The sequence below is a fragment of the Dendrobates tinctorius genome, unplaced genomic scaffold (assembly GCF_039654945.1).
Source record: "Dendrobates tinctorius isolate UK_male_01 unplaced genomic scaffold, ASM3965494v1 ptg000177l, whole genome shotgun sequence".
In the NCBI taxonomy this organism is placed as follows: domain Eukaryota; kingdom Metazoa; phylum Chordata; class Amphibia; order Anura; family Dendrobatidae; genus Dendrobates; species Dendrobates tinctorius.
Window position 1 is genome coordinate 19,633,970 of NW_027361844.1, and position 23,822 is coordinate 19,657,791.

At 44.6% G+C, this 23,822-nt stretch overlaps 1 protein-coding gene across 2 annotated transcripts; it reads left to right on the forward strand.

The window, feature by feature from the left end:
- Positions 1-1,110: 1,110 nt before the first annotated feature.
- Positions 1,111-14,861, forward strand: SUMO3 (small ubiquitin like modifier 3). Of its 2 annotated transcripts, none has more exons than XM_073551571.1 (4): positions 1,111-1,265; positions 9,299-9,427; positions 11,065-11,136; positions 13,555-14,861. In XM_073551571.1, exons 1-4 carry the CDS (start codon positions 1,245-1,247, stop codon positions 13,615-13,617), a joined length of 285 nt encoding a protein of 94 aa, XP_073407672.1. In that variant the 5' UTR covers positions 1,111-1,244; the 3' UTR covers positions 13,618-14,861. The 2 variants fall into 2 exon arrangements, with proteins under 2 accessions (XP_073407672.1, XP_073407671.1); XM_073551570.1 differs by lacking the exon at positions 1,111-1,265 and adding an exon at positions 1,334-1,576.
- The last annotated feature ends 8,961 nt before the right edge of the window (positions 14,862-23,822 follow it).

Genomic DNA, 23,822 nt, shown 5'->3' on the forward strand with positions numbered 1-23,822 from the left:
CCTCATATATAGACGGAACTATACACCCCCCATATATAGAGGGAACTATACAGCCCCCCTCCCCTGTATATAGAGGGAACTATACACCCCCCTCATATATAGCGGGAAGTATTCACCCCCCATATATAGAGGGAACTATACACACATACCTGGTATATAGAGGAAACTATACACACACACCTGGTATAAAGAGGGAACTATACACCCCCGTATATAGAGGGAGCTATATATATATATATATACACACACACGGTATATAGAGGGAACTATGCACCCCCGTATAGAGGGAACTATACACCCCCCCGGTATATAAAGGGAACTAAACACCCCCCCGTATACAGAGGGAACTATACACCCCCTATAGAGGGAACTATACACCCCCCGGTATATAAAGGGAACTAAACACCCCCGTATACAGAGGGAACTATACACCCCCTATATATATAGAGGGAACTATGCACCCCCCCCCGTATACAGAGGGAACTATACAACCCCCCCGGTATATAAAGGGAACTAAACACCCCCCCCCATATACAGAGGGAACTATATATATATATATATACACACACACCCCCCCCCCTATATAAAGGGAACTAAACACCCCCCTATATAGAGGGAACTATATATATATACACACACCACCCCCCCCCTATATAAAGGGAACTAAACACCCCCCTATATAGAGGGAACTATACACCCTCCCCTAAGAGAGCTACATGCCCCCTGTACAAACATGACTGTGGATGGCGCCACCTGGCGGTAGAATATATACGTAGCTTTCTGAGGGCAGAACTACAAGTCTCAGCACGTCATTAATGAGAATACAGTGTAGCCCCCCACACAACACTAGCCCCTTCTCTAGTTATGGGGTAACTCTGCCCTGCCATTGTCCCAAGCCTCGCGTCACCACGAGGTGCCCGTCCGTCCTGCCCTTTCCCCACCTCATACGCCATCATCCATCTCCCTTCCCCCACCTCAGACATTAGCAGCCCTTCCCCCATCCCGCCGGGCGCGCCCCCGTGTGGTCTGTGCATATTAAAAAAGACGCACGAGGTTTCCGCTGAAAGCAATCAAGGGGGAGGGGTAGAACGACATGAACGCGCAGCGTGCACGCGCTTTTGTCGCCTGACTCCCCTGAACCAATAGCCTTACATGATAATGTGGGGGTGACGCGCGCGCCCGAGACAAGCGAGTTAGAAGTATAAACCCCGACAGAGAGAAAGAGCGGGAGAGCAGCCGCAGCCATGTCTGAGGAGAAGCCCAAGGTAAGGCCTGCGCACAGCACCCGGGCGGCCCGCAGCGTCCCGTGAGGAAAACCGGAGCCGCACGTTCTGGAGAAGCGCCGTGTATGAGCGGCGTCCTGGCGGGTGATAGGCCGCAGCAGGAGCACAGGCGGAAGAGCGGCGGCGCTGATCTCTTATACAGGGGAGGACCCGGCCACAGGGGAGGGAGGAGAGGGGGAGGAGGCGGCTGTGAGCGCATAAGCTGCAGTGTCCCGGGAGATTGCGCGCCAAACCGGCTTCTCCTGCACGTGTGCACAGCGCCCGCTCCTCTCCGGCCCAGGACCAGCGCCATGGTAATGTGTGACCCGGCCGCCATCTGCAGCCGTCCCGGGGGGATAGAGGGGATTACCGGGGGGCTGTGCGCTCAGGCCCCGCACATGGGAGGAGGCAGAGCCGTGCCTGGCCGGCCGGGGGCCCCTGAGGCGGGTGGTGCTGGGAGCCACACACTGGTTTCCGTGACTTATGGAATATTTCCGCCTTTCTTGAGGATATGAACACTTCTGTTTATAACTTGTTGCTTTGGAGGCCGACCTCTGCTGCTGCTGCTGGGCAGGAGCCGACCTCCGCTGCTGCTGCTGGGCAGGAGCCGACCTCCGCTGCTGCTGCTGGGCAGGAGCCGACCTCCGCTGCTGCTGCTGGGCAGGAGCCGACCTCCGCTGCTGCTGCTGGGCAGGAGCCGACCTCCGCTGCTGCTGCTGGGCAGGAGCCGACCTCCGCTGCTGCTGCTGGGCAGGAGCCGACCTCCGCTGCTGCTGCTGGGCAGGAGCCGACCTCCGCTGCTGCTGCTGGGCAGGGGCCGACCTCCGCTGCTGCTGCTGGGCAGGAGCCGACCTCTGCTGCTGCTGCTGGGCAGGAGCCGACCTCCGCTGCTGCTGCTGGGCAGGAGCCGACCTCCGCTGCTGCTGCTGGGCAGGAGCCGACCTCCGCTGCTGCTGCTGGGCAGGGGCCGACCTCCGCTGCTGCTGCTGGGCAGGGGCCGACCTCCGCTGCTGCTGCTGGGCAGGGGCCGACCTCCGCTGCTGCTGCTGGGCAGGGGCCGACCTCCGCTGCTGCTGCTGGGCAGGGGCCGACCTCCGCTGCTGCTGCTGGGCAGGGGCCGACCTCCGCTGCTGCTGCTGGGCAGGGGCCGACCTCCGCTGCTGCTGCTGGGCAGGGGCCGACCTCCGCTGCTGCTGCTGGGCAGGGGCCGACCTCCGCTGCTGCTGCTGGGCAGGGGCCGACCTCCGCTGCTGCTGCTGGGCAGGGGCCGACCTCCGCTGCTGCTGCTGGGCAGGGGCCGACCTCCGCTGCTGCTGCTGGGCAGGAGCCGACCTCTGCTGCTGGGCAGGGCATTTGTGCTGCTTGTAAGATATATATAAATATTGCACTCCTGTACACTATGGTGCTGATGCCTCCCTAATCCTGGCCAGCACAAGCTAAACAGCAGCGGTGGTCTGTGTCCTAGGCAACGAGCTGTAAGGAAAAGTATATGTCTCAAGCTGGAAAAGTGCTTGTTTCTACAGCATCTGCCTCTGAAGAGGAGAATAAGTAGCAGGTACTTTTAAGTGATGCCCACCATAGTCATGTAGACAGTAGCTGCATATTCTCCTTGGGCTCCGTTCATATGGTATCTGACCACATGGAATATATGTCTGTTGTATCACTGAGAGCCCTGTGATGATTGGGATAGCCAATTTTCAGAATGTGTGGGGACTTTTTCAAATTCTACAAAAAAAAGACCCCATATTAATCAGGGGGCCCCTGCAATAGACGTGAGCAGAGCCTTGCATAGCTGATGGCTGAGTGCTTGTTTGGGCCTCCAGCTCTTCCTGTATACCATATACATATGTGCATGTGACTGGAGAAAGCCCCTGCCACACTCCGCCAATGGTGGCTTACTCTCTTGAAGAACAAAAGGATCAGGTATTGAAATTCAACAGGTCTCATCCCTACACATTAGGTGGTCTGCAGGTTCCTCCAAAATCGGTGGCTAACTTCTTTGTGTATGGGATACTGGACAGGCCCCATTCACAGTTACTGTGCAGCAAAAAACTGGCCCTGATTCATTACTGCATTCATGCCTGCTTTCTTTTCTTTCTTTTTTTGTCTAGTTTTAGGTATTTTTCACCTGTTTCTCATTTACCCCATAGTCATCATTCCATTTGTGCACTTTTTTTTTTTTTGTCTATTTTGTATTTCTCCTGTTTTTTTTTCCTCACACCCATGTTTACCACTATGGGTGGCGTCAAGAGTTTTCAGCCAATTTCTCATTTTCAATCTTTTGAAAAGTTGCAAAATTTGTGATAAATGTTCGCACTCTTAGAAAGGAACAGCATACAGTACAGGTGATGTAAAAGGAAAAAGCCTTTATTACGCCATGATAAGACATTTCGACCACAATTGGTCTTTATCAACTGCTACTCAAGTAAATACTTGATAAAGACAATTTGTGGTCACAACGTTGCATCATGGCGGAATAAAGGCGCTTTTCTTTTTCATCACCTGCACTGGATGCTGTTCCTTTGTTTGTATCACTTGACTTCCAATTGTGTCATTGGGCTTGGAACATGCTTCCTGGGACTGACATCCATTCAGCTGATTTTATTTACGGTATTTTTTTTCTTTAGGCTGGGTTCACATTGCGTTAGGGGGCAATGCGCTGATGGATCCGTTGCATAGCGGCACTAACACTATGTAACGGATCCGTTGACGCCGCCATTGCCCGCAATGAATGTAGCGCTTTCTAACGCATGCCAAAATCGGCATGCGTTAGCAAGTATGAGTTAATTCATAGCAAGTATGAGTTAATTCATGACGCATCCCCGAACGCTGCATGCGGTATGTGTTAACGCATGGTAGCGCTAACGTACCACGCATGGTAGCGCTAACGTACCATGTGTTAGCCCATATAGTGCTATGTACAGCAAACGGGTCCGTTCGCTGTGCGTTACTGCCAACGCATCCATGCGTCATGCACACCTATGTTTAACATGGCGTCCACATGGTCTTGCGTTTGCATGCATTCGGCTGCGTTTTCATGCACATGTGTTTTTTGAAGGTGTGCATCTAGACGCACAAGACGCAACCTGTTGCATTTTTGGGTCCGTCCAATGGCGTTAAAGTGCATGTGTTCGCTTGCGCACAGAATGCGTCAAAAAAACGCATTAGTCTATGGGAACGCAGGCGTGCACATGAACATGCGTATGCCTGTGTTTGCGTGCGCAGGCGTTTTAAGAGTAAAAACATGTCTACACACTGGAATGCACGATGCGCTGCGCAAAAAAAGCTGATGTGAAATTAGCCTAACCCCTTACTGCCATTGGACAGGAGATAGTATGTCTAATGGCAGCACCTCCTTTGATATGGGCTTCGGCGGTGAGCTCACATCAAAGCCAGGACATGTCGGCTGTTTTGAACAGCTGACATGTGCCCGCAATAGGTGCGGGTGGAATCGCGATCCACCCTCGCCTATTAGCTAGTGAAATGCCGTTGTCAAACTGACAGCGGAATTTGGCTCGTTCTTCTGGCCATGGGGCCAGAAATACGTGCACCGCTGACCCCCCCCGTCACATGATCGTAGGTCATCTGTTCATCGACATAACAACCAGAGGTCTCCTTGAGACCTCTATGGTTGTTGATGCCGGATTGTTATGAGCGCCACCTTGTGGTCGGTGCTCATAGCAATGCAGTAATTCGGCTATATAGAGGCTACTAAGCTGTTCAAGTTGTGGCAGCTTCTAGCCTCCCATGCAGGCTATCGAAGCGCCAAAAGTGAAAGTAAAATAGTTTTTAAAAATATAAAAGTTTAAATCACCCCCCCCCTTTCACCCCATTAAAAATAAAACAATAAAAAAAATCAAACTTGCACATATTTGATATCGCTGCGTTCAGAATCGCCCGATCTATCAATAGAAGAAATGGATTAACCTGATTGCTAAATGGCGTAGAAAAAATATCGAAACGCCAGAATTATGTTTTTGGTCGCTGCGACATTGCACTAAAATGCAATAACGGGCGAGCAAAAGAACGTATATGCACAAAAGTGATATCATTAGAAACAGCTCAGTACGCAAAAAAATAAGCCCTCACCCGACCAGATATCACAAAAAATGGAGACTCTACGGGTCTCGTAAAATTGCGCAGTGTTTGGTGTCTATGAACTTGTAATGACCTGGAGAATCTTAATGACAGGTCAGCTTTATCATTTAGTGAAACTAACAAAAAATAAGCGTGGGATTGCACTTTTTTTGCAATTTCACCGCACTTGGAATTTTTTCCTGTTTTTGAGTACATGACATGTACTCGTCCCACAAAAAAGAAGCCCTCACATGGCCATATTGACGGAAAAATTAGTTATGGCTCTGGGGGAAAAAAGGGGAACGAAAACGCAAAACCGAAAAAGCTCCGATCATGAAGGGGTTAAAGGACCTCTGCCATCAGTCAGTTAATTTAAATCGGCCTGTCACAGGTTTATGACTTGTCAGAAGAGAGCTTCAGTACATTTTACGAGCAGTGCCACTTTTATTAGCACAAGTAGGTTTTCAGTCTCTAGAGATTGCCCACTGGTAGCAACTAGAGGTTCTGAAGACTGTTGAATTTGAGTTGCCGTCTCTGAATGGCAGCAGCGGTCAGGTGACTGAGCAGCATGGATCATTAAACACTTTACTGAACGGCTGCAGCATGCTGACTGCAAGTAGTCATCTGATGTAGTTTAAAGGGAGCCTCCCCTCCCCCCGTGCCCTCCAATCATTAGCATGACATGTCGATGGGGGTGTTAAGGTCCCGTCTCACTAAGCAATCTCGGTAGCGAGATCGCTGCTGAGTCACAACTTTTGTGACGTAACAGCGATCTCACCAGTGAGATTGCTGTTTGTGACAGCGATCAGCGAGCGGCCCCCCTGCCGGTATCGCTGATCGCTGCAAGAAATCTCTGGACATTTCTTTGGTCGCTGGTCTCCCGCTGGCCAGCACGCATCGCTGTGTGTGACAGCGGGAGACCAGCGATCAGGTGTAAAAAATAATAATAAAAAAATATAGTTATTCTCACCTTCCGACGTCCCGTTCAGCCATCCCGCCTCTCTCCACGCTCCGGTCCCAGTGATCCTTTGCACGAATGACCGCGAGACTTTGTTATCCCGCGAGACCGTGACATCTCGCGGTCATTCATGCAAAGGATCACTGGGACCGGAGCGTGGAGAGAGGCTGGAAGACTGCGCGGGACATCGGATGGTGAGAATAACTATATTTTTTATTTTGATTCTATTTTTTACAGGATGGCCAGCGATGCCGGATGCTCGGCATCGCTGTGCTGATCGCTGGTGAAGCTGTCTGTGTGACAGCTCACCAGCGATCACATAGCGACTTACTAGCGATCCTGACACCTTGATATCGGTGTCGGGATCGCTGGTAAGTCGCTTAATGAGACGGGGCCTTTAGTTGGCCCAGACTAGTCAATGCCCTCATTAGCATGTTAGCACATCCCTGTGGGTGTGATTAATGTAATTTTCACAAGCGGTGTCATCGCCAGTCATGCAAATCTGCGCATGCGCTCCGGTTATTACAGCAGAATCTCTGAAGCCAGGTGTGTGCTTCCCTGCTTTAGAGGAGTGTGACCTGAAACTATCTTCTGAACTTCAGGTCATGTACACCTGGCTTCAGAGGCGCTGCTTTAATGAGCGGCGCAGATTTGCATGAGTGGCGATGATGGTGCTCGTGCAAATTATCACATCCATAGGCTGTGATAACATGGAAAGAGGGCTGACTGGGACATAAACTATTCAAAGCCCTCATTAGCATAGGGAAAGCAAAGGTTTATAAATACTTTTTTAATGCATTTATTTAGCTGAATTATGTTACACAAGGCTGGACTTTAATCACACATAGCTGAGTGTTGATGGATGGAGGACATGGGGGGGACCTGACAAGTTCCCTTTATTGACTGGCCAGTTGTAAGCTAATGGCTGTTTTAGACATGCTGGCTAAGGCTGTGTGCACACGATGCAGATTTGCAGCGGATCCGCAGCAGATTTTACCGCGCAGAAACGTTGCATATCCGCATTGTGATGTACAGTAGCCATAAAATCAATGGGAAAAAAAAAACGCTGTGCAGACGCTGCGGATTTTTCCACGCAGTTTTCCTGCGGTACAAAATCCGCAGCATGTTACTACTCTTGTGCGAAAAATACGGTAACATTGTACTTTTTTTTTTTTTTTTTCTTTTTTCACAAAAGATTCGCTTTAGACCCAAACTTTTTTTTTTCCCTCAGGGGTAACAAGAGAAAATGGACCACAAAATTTGTTGTGCAATTTCCCCCGAGTATGCTGATACCTGGCTTGTGGGGGAAATCTAGTGTGTGGGCTCACAGAAGGGAAGGGGCACAGTTTAAATTTTTGAACGCAAAATTGGTTGGAATCGAGAGTGGACGCCACATCAAGTTTGTAAGCGCCCCTAATGTGCTGAAACAGCGCAACACTTCAAGGATTTTATCCAGGGGTATATTGAGCATTTTGAGCCCACAGTTACGACACAGAATTTGATAACATTAGGTCGTCATATTGAATGTCGTCATTACTCTTGAGTGCAAGTGCTCACTACTACATTTTGCATCTGGTGCTCAGGTATGCACCAAATATCGCAGGTGCTCAAGTCCCTGCCCCTCATGTTTTGCAGCTGTTAGGACACCCCAAAATAAAAAAAACATTCGAGGATCTGGAGTACTCCGTGAACACTAGCAGTCATATAGTCATTTGTTTCAAAAAGTTAAAAAATAAAAATTTGACTCCAACCCTAACTGCTAAAAATGGGAAAAAAAATTTAACATTTTTATTGAACTAAGGGGGTGACAAAGGGAATTTTTATTTACTATTTTTTATTTTGATCACTGTGGTGGGGTCAGTGAATAACAGCGATCACGTGACTGTGTGAACTGTAGAAACCAGCCCTGATCATGTTCTCCAGGGTCTCGGCTACCTTCGGTAGTGGAGACTCTGTAGATTTTCCAATGCTAGGGGGCGCTATACCCTTATTTCTCAGTGCTGCTTTTTAACTACCCTTACTTCTGCTTTTAAAAGGTGTATCGGCAGCGGTTAATAGAGTTTGCACTAGATGTAATCATTCCTATGATATGCTAAAATTATAAAAACGTAGAAAAATAGTTACTACTTTTGTCCCTAGAATTAGTTCCTATGGGAACCTCAAATTTTCAGTGGTGCCATAATTTTGCTGAGTCACTTGTTGTGTAACTGTGGCTTTAATCTGAGCCTGCCAGTAAGGAATAAATGTCAAAGCAGGACAGCACTGTTAGTCACACATTGTTGTATCATTATCAGTGTGGGGTTTTTTTTTGTTGAGAATTTTTTTTTCAAAATATTGAAAAGGTTGGCTGACAGATTTACCATCTGCTTTTGAGAAGCCAAGTCAAAACTGACAACCAATATTGTTCAAATGTACCAGAGAAAAGTTTGGTGTGGAGTGGGAGGGGGGAAAGTACGTTCAAAGGCTAATGTCAGATCTTGGCATATCGTTGACTGCTAGGAATTTTGCTGATCCTAAGACTGAAGGAACTGGACCAAGGAAAAGCATCGCAAAAGCCTTACTACGGCCCCTTTAGTACTTATGACGACTCCTTAGCTTTTGACTTGCCAATATGTGGGCAGTTTTGCTTTGCTGCTTCACTTCTGCCCAGACACGGGATATGTTTAGCATGTGTGCAGTTGTCATAATTTCCTGGCTCTACAAAACCGCTGAATGTGCAAAAGGCGCAAAAGTAGTCGCATTGGCGAAATGACATTCCCCTTATTTCTTTGTATGAGCATGGATATTATCTGTCTCGTTTTCAAGGCGCATGAATGCAGAGGTGCGTGGTATGCAGGTAGTTATAAAATTCTGATCACAATGCACCTTGGGAAGTGACCTTTGTTGCCTTAAAAGATATCATAATGGTCATTGTTACACATGTAAGAAAAAGCATTAAACAGACTTTCTTGAATTTCACCTGACAATCTTTCTTTTTTTTCTTTTTTTTTCTCCCCCTTAGGAAACTGTAAAGACAGAAAATGATCACATCAATCTTAAAGTGGCAGGACAGGATGGGTCAGTGGTCCAGTTCAAAATCAAGCGACACACTCCTCTAAGCAAGTTAATGAAGGCATACTGTGACAGACAGGTATAGCAAACCGGAAAGTCACCAAATAGCATTTTTTTAATATAATATGCAAATCGGTTATAGACTTAAAATGTTTTTAGTTGAAGGGGTTGTCTTGGATGAGAAAAGCGTTGTTGCATTCTTCCAAAAAAAAAGCACCATTGCTGTCTACATATTGTATGCAGTACTGCAGCATTGACTTGAATAATCTGCGATATCCCACTCAACCTGTAGACACATGAGGCATCTTATTTTGGAAGAAAGTAGTCAACCTGATTAAGTTGCATTAAATTTTAGGCTGCAAGCTTCATTTATTTTCAGAAGCTCTGATAATCATTTTTCAACCTGTTCCTAACTTCAGTCTTTTCAAATGTGGGGGTGTCCTTCCCATTAATATATATGCTTTATGTGGCTTTTGTATATTCTGGACCTTGCAGCCTTTCCTGTGTATTTCCCCTGCTGAAACATAGCTTCATTCCTGTACTAATTTATCCTCCTACAGCCCATCACCTCTTCCCATGTTTCCTTTTTGTACACTCAGTCTGTGATTCCCCCCCCCCACACACACACCTGTAGGCTGCGATGTATGTGCTTTCTGCCATCTGCATCCTCATATAGCTCAGATCATGTCCAAAAAGGATGCTTGCACTACCAGTCATCAAAAGACTAAGGACTAATGAAGACTTAATGGGTTGTCCACTACTTGGACAAACCCTTCTCAATTACTGTATTCCCCTCTGTAAAATAAAATTGACAACTACTCTCCACTGTAGCTGGAACTCAAGTGACGAGTTGTCATGAGCACTGCCACCAATCGGGTGATTCTGAACGCTGCGATACCAAATGTGCATGTGTTTTTTTTGTTTTTTTTTTTCATGCCATACTTGATTGGTTTTGCTACATATGGGCGCTCATAGCAATGTGCCTGCAACAACCATAGAGGTCTGAGACCTCTGGTTGTCAAGGCAACGCAGAGGCCGGAAGCAGCAGCTAATTGCCCGCTGTCAGCGTTTGACAGCGGGATTTAACTAGTTAATAGGCGCGGGCGGATCGCGATTACGCTTATAGCGGGCACATGTCAGCTGTTTATAACAGCTGACATGTTACGGTTTTGAGGTGGGCTCACCGCCGGAGCCCACTTCAAGGCAGGGGACTCTGACTGCTGACGTACTATCCCGTCAGCGGTCGGAAAGGGGTTAAAATTAGCTTGATCCTACCAGACTTGTAGATTTTGAGCTTTTGCTTTCAGGACAATTTCCAAATTTTTGTCCTACACAAATTAAAACCTGTTTTGTAAAATTAAAAAATCTTATTTTATCTCTTACCAATGTTATCTAAAAGTAGACACCTAATAGATTGTAAGAATACATGTCCATTTACACACCCCTGTGCATGAATTAGGAATGTCATGATTGTAGGAGTGTAGCGAGTAGTGGTGGGAGGCAGTGTTGGACCTGCATTGAGTATAGCCAAGTGTAATCTTTGTGTCTGCAAACCTAGAGAATAAGGAAAAATTATATATATCTTGGAAAAGGCTTAAATTCATGACTTTGTAGATACTTGGTTGGCAATGAAAGGGCTATTGGCTGTATTGGCAGTGTTTTGCTTCTTAAAGCTAAAATGAGGCAACTTATATCTGTCGTCTTCTTTTCTCTTAGGGTTTGTCGATGAGACACATACGGTTCAGGTTTGATGGTCAGCCTATTAATGAAACGGACACCCCGGCACAGGTATGGCCACTTGCTTTACAGGTGCTTCTAGTACATTAGGTCATAACTTTGCAGTGTTCTGTCTCTGAACACAGTGTATTTATGGAAGGGAAAAAACTTTTAACCCCCTTAATGGCTTTTATAACTGTAATTAAAGGGTATTATTCTGGAAGGGCCCCAGATGGTACTTAAAGGGTTGTTTCCATCATCAGAGGTTATCGTCTATTTAAAGGGAACTTTGAGACCCCATAGGTCCCAAGCATGGTCCTTTGATAATCACTAATCATTCTCTATGGGAGATGGTGAAGACTAGAACTTTCTCCAACAATCCCAGAAAATGAATGACTTTTTAGACCAATCTTCTTGGGACTGTTTTGGCTTCCAAAGGGACCTCGTTCGTCCCTAGAATGGTGTCCTAAAACACAACATTGAATCTGTGGTGCAAAACTGAGCGCTGGATTTTGCCAGCTTTGAAAAATGAATGGAGCATTTTAAAGCCATGCTTTTGCAGATTACTGGAGCTTCATCCCCTGGGACTTCCGAGCGGTCATTAACTTATTTTAAAGGGAACCTGTCACGACTTTTTTTTTTTTTTTGCCTACAAGCTAAAAACATCAGTTAATTTGGTGTCAGCTATGCATTCCATAACTACTTCTGAAACCCCCTGACACCCCATGTATCACCCATAAAAACCTTTATTTGTCCCACCCTGTATGGTAATCTGTCCAGTCCGATTGGCATTGCTGCTGTTCCCTCACTCCACCCCTCCTCAGCTTGCTTGTACGCAATCTTTGCCGTGAATATCGGAAATCGTGTATAGATTTCGCGCTTGCGAAAAGCAGTAGTGCGCATGCGTGTCCTACGCCTTCTGTGGTGCCTTGTGGTGGCAGTGTGCTTTAAATACCATATGAAGCTATACGCCGGATATGAGGGGGGAGGGAGAGCGACCTTGCGTAGTAAAGCAGCCAAAACGTGCAGAAATGCCTATGTAACTGGGGTTCCGGTGCATGCATCATGCAAGCGTTGATGGAGAGGCTAGGAACACAAAACCGAGGTGCATGCGCGCTACTGCTTTTCGGCTTTGCCCACAGTTGGGCAAAGCATACTGCACATGCGCTGAAATTACCATTTCAATGCGCACACGCGAAATCTGTACACGATCTCAGATATTCACAGCAAAGAATGCATACAGCACGCCGAGGAGAGGTGGAGTGAGGGAACAGAGGCAACGCCCATCGGACCAAACCAAACAGATTAACATACAGCGCGGGACAAATAAAAAAGGTTTTTATGGGTGATACATGGGGGGGGGGGTTGTTTTCGGAAGTAGTTGTGGAATGCATAGCTGAGACCGAATTAACTGATGGTTTTTAGCTGGTAGGCAAAAAAAAAGTGGTGAGTGGTGACAGTTTCCCTTTAATGCTGAGGATTCAAGTCATATGTCCTGGTGATAGGTGGAACCTGTACTGATCTAATGGTGATCACCTGTGCAATGTATTTGTGATGACTTGTTTAGGCTAAGATGTATTTACGTGAGGGAACTCTTGGCACACTTACTAATACAATTGTGGCCTTTTAATAGCCTATTTGGACAGGCTAGCTAACCTTTCATGCTGATAAGATTGTTAATATGATCACTCTGCGCACTTTGAAGATCAGTTGTTCGCTACTGCACATGTCCTGACTACATAGGATGTTGACTGATTATTTTTAAGCAAGCTTAAAGGGTATATTTGGTACTTTCTGAAAAATAAAATGTGCCTAAACACTAACAGGCAAGTAGTTGCTACTTAACCTGCCTGTTGTGCACAGTGCTGTTCTTCCCAGGTACAGAGCAATCACAAACCGCCCCTGCTGGCAATTCAGCTGATGTCACGTGGACAGATCTGTTGACAGGGCTGGACTTCTGACATCATTCTGATTGACAGCAGGATACCCGCAGCCTAACTGGGGAATCTGGCTGTCAATCAGAATGATGTCAGAAGTCCTGTCTCGTCGACAGTGTGGAAAAGAGGCTGCTGCTCTGTCAATGTGACGTCAGCAGAGGCAGTTGAATCGCCGGCATGAGCAGTCTGTGATCTCTCTTGGGGAAGAACGGTGCCTGAAACAAAAGGCAGATGGGTAGCAATTACCTGCCTGTTTGTGGAAAAACAAAAATTGTGCCTAAGCACCAAGTTCTGGATATCCCCTTTAAAGATAACCCGTGAAGTGATTTGCTCATTCGTCAGTTGTTTAGCAGTCTGTGTAGACTGGCAATCTGGAAATTAGTGTTTCTAGTAACACTAAGTCCCAATAAGTCTAAATTCCTCCTATAATTTTCATGAAACTAAAGTGAAGGTAGTGAATAACTGGTAACTGCATTGTGATATTGGTTTTGATTAAAGGCTGCATCCTGTAAGTCATACAATGTTAACGTCTCTTTTCCTCCTTGTGCTGCAGCTTGAGATGGAAGATGAGGATACTATTGACGTGTTTCAACAACAGACAGGTGGCATGTGCTAAGCCAGATACTACGTGGAAGGTGTCCAGTGAGCCTTTATGCACCTAACTTCCTACATCTGCCCTTCATGACAAAAAACATGCTGATCACACAACATTCTGGAAACATTAGCAGACTCTGGAAACATTTGATTTAACAAATTTTGCTTTGCCCTACATGCAAGAGGTGGAAGTTTTGTTGTAAAGAGGGCCAATATCAACAATTACTTTCCTAAAGTGGTTTTGTTTTCATGTATTGTGTGCCTCTGTTCATTTTTTTATTTACAGTAATCTTCAATTTTTGTTTTTTTTGTGTTTTTTTTCATGTAAATAGTTGGACAAGTTCCCACCTGAGTGTAGCTGACTGCCAGGACACTCCTGATTTGTTTGGTTATTAAGTCCTTACTCATAAAGCCACATTAAAAGTATCGTTGACATTAAGAGCCATCAGGGGGGTCGTGGGAGGAGGGACATGATTTTATTCACCAGGTTACACGCCTCTACATGACCTGAGGATGGATCACATTTCAATGAGTGTATGAAATGTAAATCCTTCACACTAATGCTGTTTTACAAATAGTTACGTTTGGGTACTGTATCTGATCTGACATGCCTGAAGTTAATTTTGCTGGTTACAAAACTCATACGAGGTCTGTATGAAGGATGTTTTATGCAAGGTCTATTTGGTTTGCCATTAAATTGGCCTTGTCGTATTTACACCATCCCTGGTTCCTTTTAATGCAGCAAGTTAAACATTCACAGATATCCATTCCTTTTAAAATGAAGATGCTGCTAAAGCAAACCAGTATGTTAGCAAAGTGGCCTTTTTGAGAACATACTAAAGTTGGTGTAAGTGACCTATTCAGGGCAAGAAATCTTGGTGTTGGCGATCATTTCCTAAGCAAGCTATGGTAAACAGAATGCTACAATTGGCTAGGACTCTTAGTAGCCCACTGTTTAAAAGTTGATCCCAATGCTTCATTTCAACACTGATGTCATTTTCTTAGCTAAAGTGGCATGTTTGCAATGGAAACTTAAGACATTAGCATGTTTGACCAAAAAAAACTAAATAGTCCCATATTTCGGATGTATTAGTTGTCCAGTACAAAGAACGTAATTCCAGCTGAGTAATAAAAAATACTCTTCCAAAAAATTTCTTATTTGTAACTCATTAGTCTTCTACAGTGTGGCCTCTGGTTTCTTTTAATCCTTATCTGCTGGATAAATGTATTATTTCAACTACAAAATAAAGAGAACTTTAAATCTGATTTTGGAACAGTTGTAATGTGTGCAATAAGTAAATGTGATTACCGTAAGTGGGTTGTATGGCGCTTGTATATTTTAGACCTATCCATGGTGAAGGACATCATTTCCAGATTGGTGAGGGCCTGACACCCAGCTGTGCCCATAAAGTACTGTATACAACACAGGCAGCAGCTGAATGTAAACAGTGTACAGTGCTGGAAAATCATGAGGACTGTCACTCTAGTGTACCGTCACATTCTGCAGCTTAGTTTAGGCCACGTGCACACGTTGAGTATTTGAGGGGAGGTTTTACCTCCAGTATATGTAAGCCAAAACCAGGAATGGGTGAAAAAATGCAGAAGTGGTGCATGTGTTTCTATTATACTTTTATCTTCACCCTGACAGCACTGTACTGTGATTGTATCTGCCCCCAGGAAAAGTGTAAACCTACAGATGTAAAAGGGCTGTACCTCTCCTCACCCCAGTGTGGTTCTGGTGAGAAGACCTACAGTCTGCTGGAGGAAAAGTGTACCTGGAGAGATTTCTCCAGGTTGATGTGCGCACACAGTGCCGAGTAGATGGCAGATCCTGGTGGCCAGAGGGCTGTCCTGAGGCTGGAGGTGCTACTATCCAGGGCTTCCTGTCTATATTCCCGGTGGGCCACTTCCGGGTTCGGAAGGCAGCGTATGGGCGAGTCTCTGTGGTTGGAGGTGAGGCTGGAGGCAACATGTTGGATGTTGATGTGGGCTGTGCATGTGCGCAATTTAACCTGCCACTACTGAAATCTGAATGTGTGACCAGGAAAAAAGGTGGCACAACCTGAGCACTGGAAGCCATATCCTCCTCCCACTATGCCTTAAGGATAGAAGGGAAGTAGATGTGGCTATCTTTGGCAGTGGATGTGCAGCATGGAGAATCTGGTTATGCCTGATGGTAATGAAGATTATCCAAAACCTAGCGTGGTAGTTTCCATGGCTTAGGATGGGGTGAGTACCTTCCTTTTAAGGGTATGCTGACTATTGTTACCTGTTTTTAGGATAGGCCCAAGAAAGTGGTTACAAATCATAACAAGTAATGTGACTTGTGCAGGGAAGTGTTGCCCAAATCTTTATGCAGCAAAGCCTTTTAAGCAAGAAGAAATGGTGATGTAAAAGTACCCTTCACTATTTCAAGACAAAAAATTAAATTGTTAATCAAAGGTGAAGTTAACTGTAGTTTTAAGAGAAATTTGTTATACCAGACCCACCTCCTCAATAATGCATTTTGTACCTTCAGATGTTAGCCCGGAGGAAGAAATAGGAGTATGGAGAATTAGTTGACTTGAATTGTTCAGATTCATCCTCATCTGATGATAGTCAGCCATGCTGTTCAGTAGAAGACAAGGTGAAATTAAGATCTGGTCTACTATGGGAGTAGAAACAAGGGAACGTATGTCTGTACAGGATTCCGTGTACCTGCAAAGAATGTAAGCATTGTGCGCTTCAGGTCCATAAATATTTGCTTTATCAAAAGGAATAGGAAGAAACCAGTTAAGGTTTCAGTCCCTAATGCACTCAAGCTTAAATACCCGTTTGAAGGAGTTTTATGTGAAGTATGGGAAAAATCTTAAAAAATTTCCTTTGCTAGAGTTTCCAAAATGTAACCCATCCTGCTCTTGAGGATTTAGGATATCTGAAAGATCTTTTAAATGGGAAGGCTGATACCTTCCGTAGGAGAGCATGGGAAGCTACAATTCAATTCAAATGAGCTTTATTGGCAGGACCAAGTACATGTTGGCATTGCCAAAGAAAATGGTAAAAAATTGGGGGGATAGGGAGTCATATTGGAGGTCCAGGATATATCTGGCTCCCTTTAAGAGGATGGGGGCATGTCCAGGGTGGGGTATAGGAGTCCATGACATCAGTTCAGTTCAAAGAAGCTTTATTGGCAGGACCAAATAAACATTAGTTTTGCCAAAGCACGAGTACAGTAGCGACTGTGGGGATAATGGAAGTATAACAACCACCTGTACGGCTAGGTACCTAGTTAAATGGCTTCAAGAGCTGGATTCACAGATAAGAAATAAATGTCCCAGAGCAGATTTTTGGAGATTTACCTACTATTCAAAAATTAGCTGTCTTCCTGGCAAATGCATCTGTGGATAGCGTTAGATTTTCCACTTGGGTCTATGGCCTTTAAAACTCGGGATGCAGAGCCCTCTGGCTTAATTTAATTGTTGATTGAAAATATGCTGACCAATTTTTGTGTGCCACTCCTTGCCCTGGTGACTATTTTGATGTCTTAGACAAGATCTTGAAAGCAGCTGATAAAAATATTTTTCCCCTTTCATAGCTATAGAAGGTCATTTCCACGTTCAGCAGGTAGAGGTCAGAGAGGACAGTGGAAGAGGTGGACGCTCTTGGGGAAGAGAGGACAAATCAGGGGATTCCTATTTAATAAGCTCAACACCTATAAAAAGGGACCCAAACAGCCATGATGCCAGACTTTGGGTGGGGTGAAGAAAACTTTTCTGTCATCAATGGGCCTCAGAGACAGCAACCCGACGGGTCGTGAATACTGTTTTCTCCAATCCCCACCATGACAGCACCACAGGAGATTGTCTCCCAATCCTAATTATGGACAGGAAACACAGGTTAAATGGCCCCTACCCACCATCTATCTTCAGTGTTTTGCTAAAGGAGCACACCGGTATGAATGTTTCAAATATTAGCACCAAGGAAAAAAATCAGGTACTGGGAAAAGTCAAAGAACCCTGGCGCTTGTGCACTGCAGTACTCTACTCTGACCAAGTCAGGATAAAGAAGTATGCCTGTGCAGGCGCGCAATGCCAGAGAACACTGTGGATGACATAGGGATGTGTCATGCACATGAAGGAGGACCAAGACCAGTGGCACCCCTTGGACTGGACTACCTGCAGCTGAGTATAATAAAAGGTCTTTTTCTTACAGGTTGAGTTGGGGCAGATATACAGCATTATACTGTGTGCAGAATTATTAGGCAAATGAGTATTTTGATCACATCATCCTTTTATACATGCTGTCCTACTCCAAGCTATATAGGCTTGAAAGACAGCTGCCAATTATGTAAATTGGGTATTTGCATCTCTGTAATGAGGAGGGGTGTGGTCTAATGACATCAGCACCCTATATAAGGTGTGCTTAATTATTAGGCAACTTCCTTTCCTTTGGCAAAATGGGTGAGGAAAGATTTAACGGAGTCTGAAAAGTCAGAAATTGTGAGATGTCTTGCAGAGGGATGCAGCAGTCTTGAAATTGCCAAACGTTTGAAGCGTGATCACCGAACAATCAAGCGTTTCATGGCAAATATCCAACAGGGTCGCAAGAAGCGTGTTGATAAAAAAAGGAGCAAAATAACTGCCCATGAATAGAGGAAAATCAAGCGTGAAGCTGCCAAGATGCCATTTGCCACCAGTTTTGCCATATTTCAGAGCTACAACGTTACTAGAGTATCAAAAAAGCACAAGGTGTGCCATACTCAGGGACATGGCCAAGGTAAGGAAGGCTGAAAAACGACCACCTTTGAACAAGAAACATAAGATAAAACGTCAAGACTGGGCCAAGAAATATCTTAAGACTGATTTTTCTAAGGTTTTATGGACTGATGAAATGAGAAGGACTATGGATGGGCCCGAGGCTGGATCAGTAAAGGGCAGAGAGCTCCACTCCGACTCAAACGCCAGCAAGGTGGTGGTGGGGTACTGGTATGGGCTGGTATCAAAGATAAGCTTGTGGGACCTTTTCGGGTTGAGGATGGAGTGAAGCTCAACTCCCAGACCTACTGCCAGTTTCTGGAAGACACCTTCAAGCAGTGGTAGAAGTCTGTATTGTTCAAGAAAAACATGATTTTCATGCAGGCCAATGCTCCATCACATGCATCCAAATACTCCACAGCGTGGCTAGCCTATAAAGGTCTAAAAGAAGAAAAAATAATATGGCCCCCTTGTTCACCTCATCTGAACCCCATAGAGAACCTGTGGTCGCTCATAAAATGTGAGATCTACAGGGAGAGAAAACTACACCTCTCGGACCAGTGTCTGGGAGGCTGTGGTGGCTGCTGCACGCAATGTTGATCGTAAACAGATCAAGCAACTGACAGAATGTATGGATGGAAGGCTTTTGAGTGTCATTGTAAAGAAAGGTGGCTCTGTTGGTCCCTTTTTTTTTTTTTTGGTTTTTTTTTTTTTTTTTTTTTTTTGGTTTTGACTGTCAGAAATGTGTATTTCTACATTGTGTTATATTGGTTTACCTGGTGAAAATAAACAAGTGAGATGGGTATATATTTGGTTTTTCTTAACCCCTTCACTACCAAGGGTGGTTTGCACGTTAACTCCCGGGCCAATTTTTACAATTCTGACCACTGTACCTTTATGAGGTCATAACTCTGGAACGCTTTCATGGATCCCGGTGATTCTGACATTGTTTTCTCGTGACATATTGTACTTCATGTTAGATGTAAAATTGCATTCAAATAACTTGTGTTTATTTGTGAAAAAAACGGAAATTTGGCAAAAATTTTGAAAATTTCGCAATTTTCCAACTTTGAATTTTTATGCCCTTAAATCACAGCGATACGGCACACAAAAAACTTAATACATAACATTTCCCACATGTTTACTTTACATCAGCACAATTTTGGAACCAACATTTTTTTTTGTTAGGAAGTTATAAGGGTTAAAAATTGACCAGCGATTTCTCATTTTTGCAACACCATTTTATTTTTAGGGACCACTTCACATTTGAAGCCACTTTGAGGGGTCTATATGATAGAAAATACCCAAAAGTGACACCATTCTAAAAACTGCACCCCTTAAGGTGCTTAAAACCACATTCAAGAAGTTTATTAACCCTTTAGGTGCGTCACAGGAATTTTTTGAATATTAAAAAAAAATGAACATTTAACTTTTTTTCACAAAATAAATACTTCAGGTTCAATTTTCTTTATTTTACCAAGTGTAACAGGAGAAATTGGACTGCAAAAGTTATTGTGCAATTTGTCCTGAGTACGCTGATACCTGATATGTGGGGGGGAACCACTGTTTCGGCGCATGGCAGAGCTCAGAATGGAAGGAGCGCCGTTTGACTTTTTCAATGCAAAATTGGCTGGAATTCAGATCGGACGCCATGTCACGTTTGGCGAGCCCCTGATGTACCTAAACAGTGGAAACCCCCCCAAGTGACCCCATTTTGGAAACTAGACCCCCCAAGGAACTTATCTAGATATGTGGTGAGAACTTTGAACCCCCAAGGGCTTCACAGAAGTTTATAACGTACAGCAGTACAATTAAAAAATCATATTTTTTCCACAAAAATGATCTTTTCACCCTCAATTCTTATTTTTACAAAAGTAACAGGACCCTAAAAGATATTGTGCAATTTATCCTGAGTACGCCGATACCCCACATGTGGGTGTAAACCACTATTTGGGCGTATGGCAGAGCTCGGAAGGGAAGCAGCGCCATTTGACGTTTTTGGCTGGAGTTGAGATCGGACACCATGCCGCGTTAGGAAAGCCCCTGATGTACCAAAACAGTAGAAACCCCCCACAAATGACACCATTTTGGAAACTAGACCCCCCAAGGAACTTATCTAGATGTGTGGTGAGCACTTTGAACCCCCCCAGTGCTTCACTGAAGTTTATAACGTCCGGGCGTGAAAATAAAAAAATCGTATTTTTTCCACAAACATGATCTTTTAGTCCCCATTTTTTTATTTTCCCAAGGGTAACAGGAGAAATTGGACCCCAAAAGTTGTTGTCCAATTTGTCCTGAGTACGCTGATACCTCATATGTGGGAGAAAACTACTGTATGGGCACACGTCGGGGCTCGGAAGGGAAGTAGTGACGTTTTGGAATGCAGACTTTGATGGATTGGTATGCGGGTGTCATGTGCGTTTGGAGAGCCCCTGATGTACCTAAACTATTGAAACTCCCCACAAGTGACCCCATTTTGGAAACTAGACCCCCCACGGAGCTTATCTAGATGTGTGGAGAGCACTTTGAACCCCCAAGTGCTTCACAGAAGTTTATAACGCCTGGGCGTGAAAATAAAAAAAAAACTTTTTTCCGCAAAATTATATTTTTGCCCCCAATTTTTTATTTTCCTAAGGGTAACAGGAGAAATTGGACCCCAAAAGTTGTTTTGTAATTTGTCCTGAGTAGGCTGATACCCTACATGTGGGGGTAAAACACTGTTTGGGCACATGGCAGAGCTTGGAAGGGAAGGAGCACCATTTGACTTTTTCAACGCAGAATTGGCTGGAATTGAGATCAGACGCCATGTTGCCTTTGGAGAGCACCTGATGTGCCCAAACAGTGGAAACCCCCAATTATAACTCCAACCCTAGCCCTAACCCTAGCGGGAAAATGGAAATAAATACATTTTCTTTTAGTTTTATTATTTTTCCCTAACTAAGGGGGTGATAACGGGGGGTTTGATTTACGATTTATGGCGGTTTTTATGTTTGGCGGCTGTCGCACGCTAAAAGACGCTTTTTATTGTAAAAATAGTTTTTGCATCACCACATATTGTGAGCTATAATTTTTCCGTATTTTGACCCACCGAGTCATGTGAGGTCTTATTTTTTGCGGGACCAGTTGACGTTTTTATTGGTACCATTTTCGGGCACGTGACATTTTTTGATCGCTTTTTATTCCGATTTTTGGGGCGCAGAATGAACAAAAACCAGCGTTTCATGAATTTCTTTTGGGGGGGTGCGTTTACACCGTTCCGCGTGCGGTAAAATTGATAACGCGTTTTTATTCTTCGGGTCAGTACAGTTACAGCAATACCTCATTTAGGTCGTTTTTTTATGTTTTGTCGGTTTTTTGCAATGAAGACAATTTTATATAAAAAATAATTATTTTTGTATCGCTTTATTCTGCGAGCTATAACTTTTTTATTTTTTTGCGGATGATGCTTTATGGCGGCTCGTTTTTTGAGGGACAAGATGACGTTTTCAGCGGTACCATGCATATTTATATGCGTCTTTTTGATCGCGCGTTATTGCACTTTTTGTTCGGTGGTATGATAATAAATCATTATTTTTTGCTTCGTTTTTTATTTTTTAAGGGGTTCGCTAAAGGGGTTAACTAATGGGACAGTTTTATAGGGCAGGTCATTACGGACGCGGCGATACCAAATATGTGTACTTTTGTTTGTTTTTTTTTATTTTGAAAAAATGGATTTATTGTGGAATTTTTTTTTTTTTTACTAATTTATTTAGCGATTTTTTTTTTTTTTTTTTTTTTTTTTTTTAACACTTTTTTTTTTTTTTTTTTCTTTATTACCTTGTCCCAGGTGGGACATCACTGTCCTGTGACAGATCGCTGATCTGTCACATCACAGATCACTGTGACAGATCAGCGATCTGACACAGGCACTGCAGAAGGCTTCCTCATGCCTGCGCTTTGCAGGCACTGAGGAAGCCAGCTTCCTCAGGCCCCCGAAGGCCCCCGTCGCCATCTTGGATTCGGGGGCCTGGAGGAAAGGAGCCCCCCGCAGCAGCGCTGCACATTGCGCTGCCGTGGGGGGGCTCAGGGAAGCACGGAGGGAGCCCCCTCCCTGCCGATGCTTCCCTTTAACCCCCGGTACACCGCGATCGCGTTTGATCGCGGTGTGCAAGGGGTTAACGTGTCGGGGGCGGTCCGTGACCGCCCCTGACACATTGTGCCGGGTGTCAGCTATGATAATTAGCTGACACTCGGCCGCGATCAGCGGCGCTCACCACGTGGGCGCCGTTGATCGCGATGACGTAATATTCCGTCCATGGTAATTAGGTCCATGGTCACATGGACGAAATATTACGTCAATTGTAGGTAAGGGGTTAAGTTGCCTAATAAATCGGCACAGTAATAGTTACCTGCACAAACGGAGATCCTCCTAAGACAGCCAAATCTAAAAAAAAAACCCACTCCAACTTCCAAAAATATTAAGCTTTGATATTTGAGTCTTTTGGGTTCATTGAGAACATAGTTGTTGTTCAATAATAAAGAATCCTCAAATACAACTTGCCTAATAATTCTGCACACAGTGTAGAATGCTGTATATTAGGCCTGAAAGGTGGTTGCTGTATCTCACATCGGCGAAACCTGCTGACAGGTTCCCTTTTAAATCCTTTATCAATTGTAGTACCACCTACATGCTTTACATGGCCATTTGCAACAAATACATTGGCTGTACATCTCGCATGTTAAAGGGAAGAATCGCAGAACATATAGCTGGATCCTCACCTGATTCAGTACAGCTCAACCACTCCTAGGGCTTATTCACACCCTTTCTGGACACATCAGGGTAAAGTTTCCTCTTTCAAAGTTGTCATTGTTAAACGGCCCAGGAGAGGCAGGGACTGGCATAAAGCTTTGCGTTCGAGGCAAGTCTATTGGATCCTTCAATTAAATGCAAGTATACCTATGGGCATAAACCAATGTTACGATATCATGTTCTTTTACAAATGTTATGGTTTTTTCTATAACTTACTAAAGTGGTTCTAAACTGTATAATCATGTATACAGTGGGTACAGAAAGTATTGAGACCCCTTTAAATTTTTCACTTTCATTGCATTCATTTGGTAAATTCAAAAAAGTTCATTTTTTTTCTCATTAACGTACACTCCACCCCATCTTGACTGAAAAAAAAGTAGAAATATTTGCAAATTTATTTAAAAAAAATAAACACCTGAAATATCACATGGTCATAAGATTCAGACCCTTTGCTCAGTATTGCGTAGAAGCACCCTTTTGAGCTAGTACAGCCATGAGTCGTCTTGGGAATGATGCAAAAAAAAACCTGGATTTGGGGGTTCCTCTGCCTTTCTTCCTTGCAGATTCTCTCCAGTTCCGTCAGGTTGGATGGTAAACGTTGGTGGACAGCCATTTTCAGGTCTCTCCAGATGCTCAATTGGGTTTAGGTCAGGGCTCTGGCTGGGCCAGTCAAGAATGGTCACAGAGTTGTTCTGAAGCCATTCC

Excerpts from the sequence above, each read along its gene's own strand:
- SUMO3 (XM_073551570.1), top strand. The coding sequence starts at position 1,349 with ATGAGCGGCGTCCTGGCGGGTGATAGGCCGCAGCAGGAGCACAGGCGG. Across the intron at positions 9,428-11,064 it reads AGGCATACTGTGACAGACAG|GGTTTGTCGATGAGACACAT; the intron begins GTATAGCAAACC and ends CTTTTCTCTTAG. Across the intron at positions 11,137-13,554 it reads AAACGGACACCCCGGCACAG|CTTGAGATGGAAGATGAGGA; the intron begins GTATGGCCACTT and ends CTTGTGCTGCAG.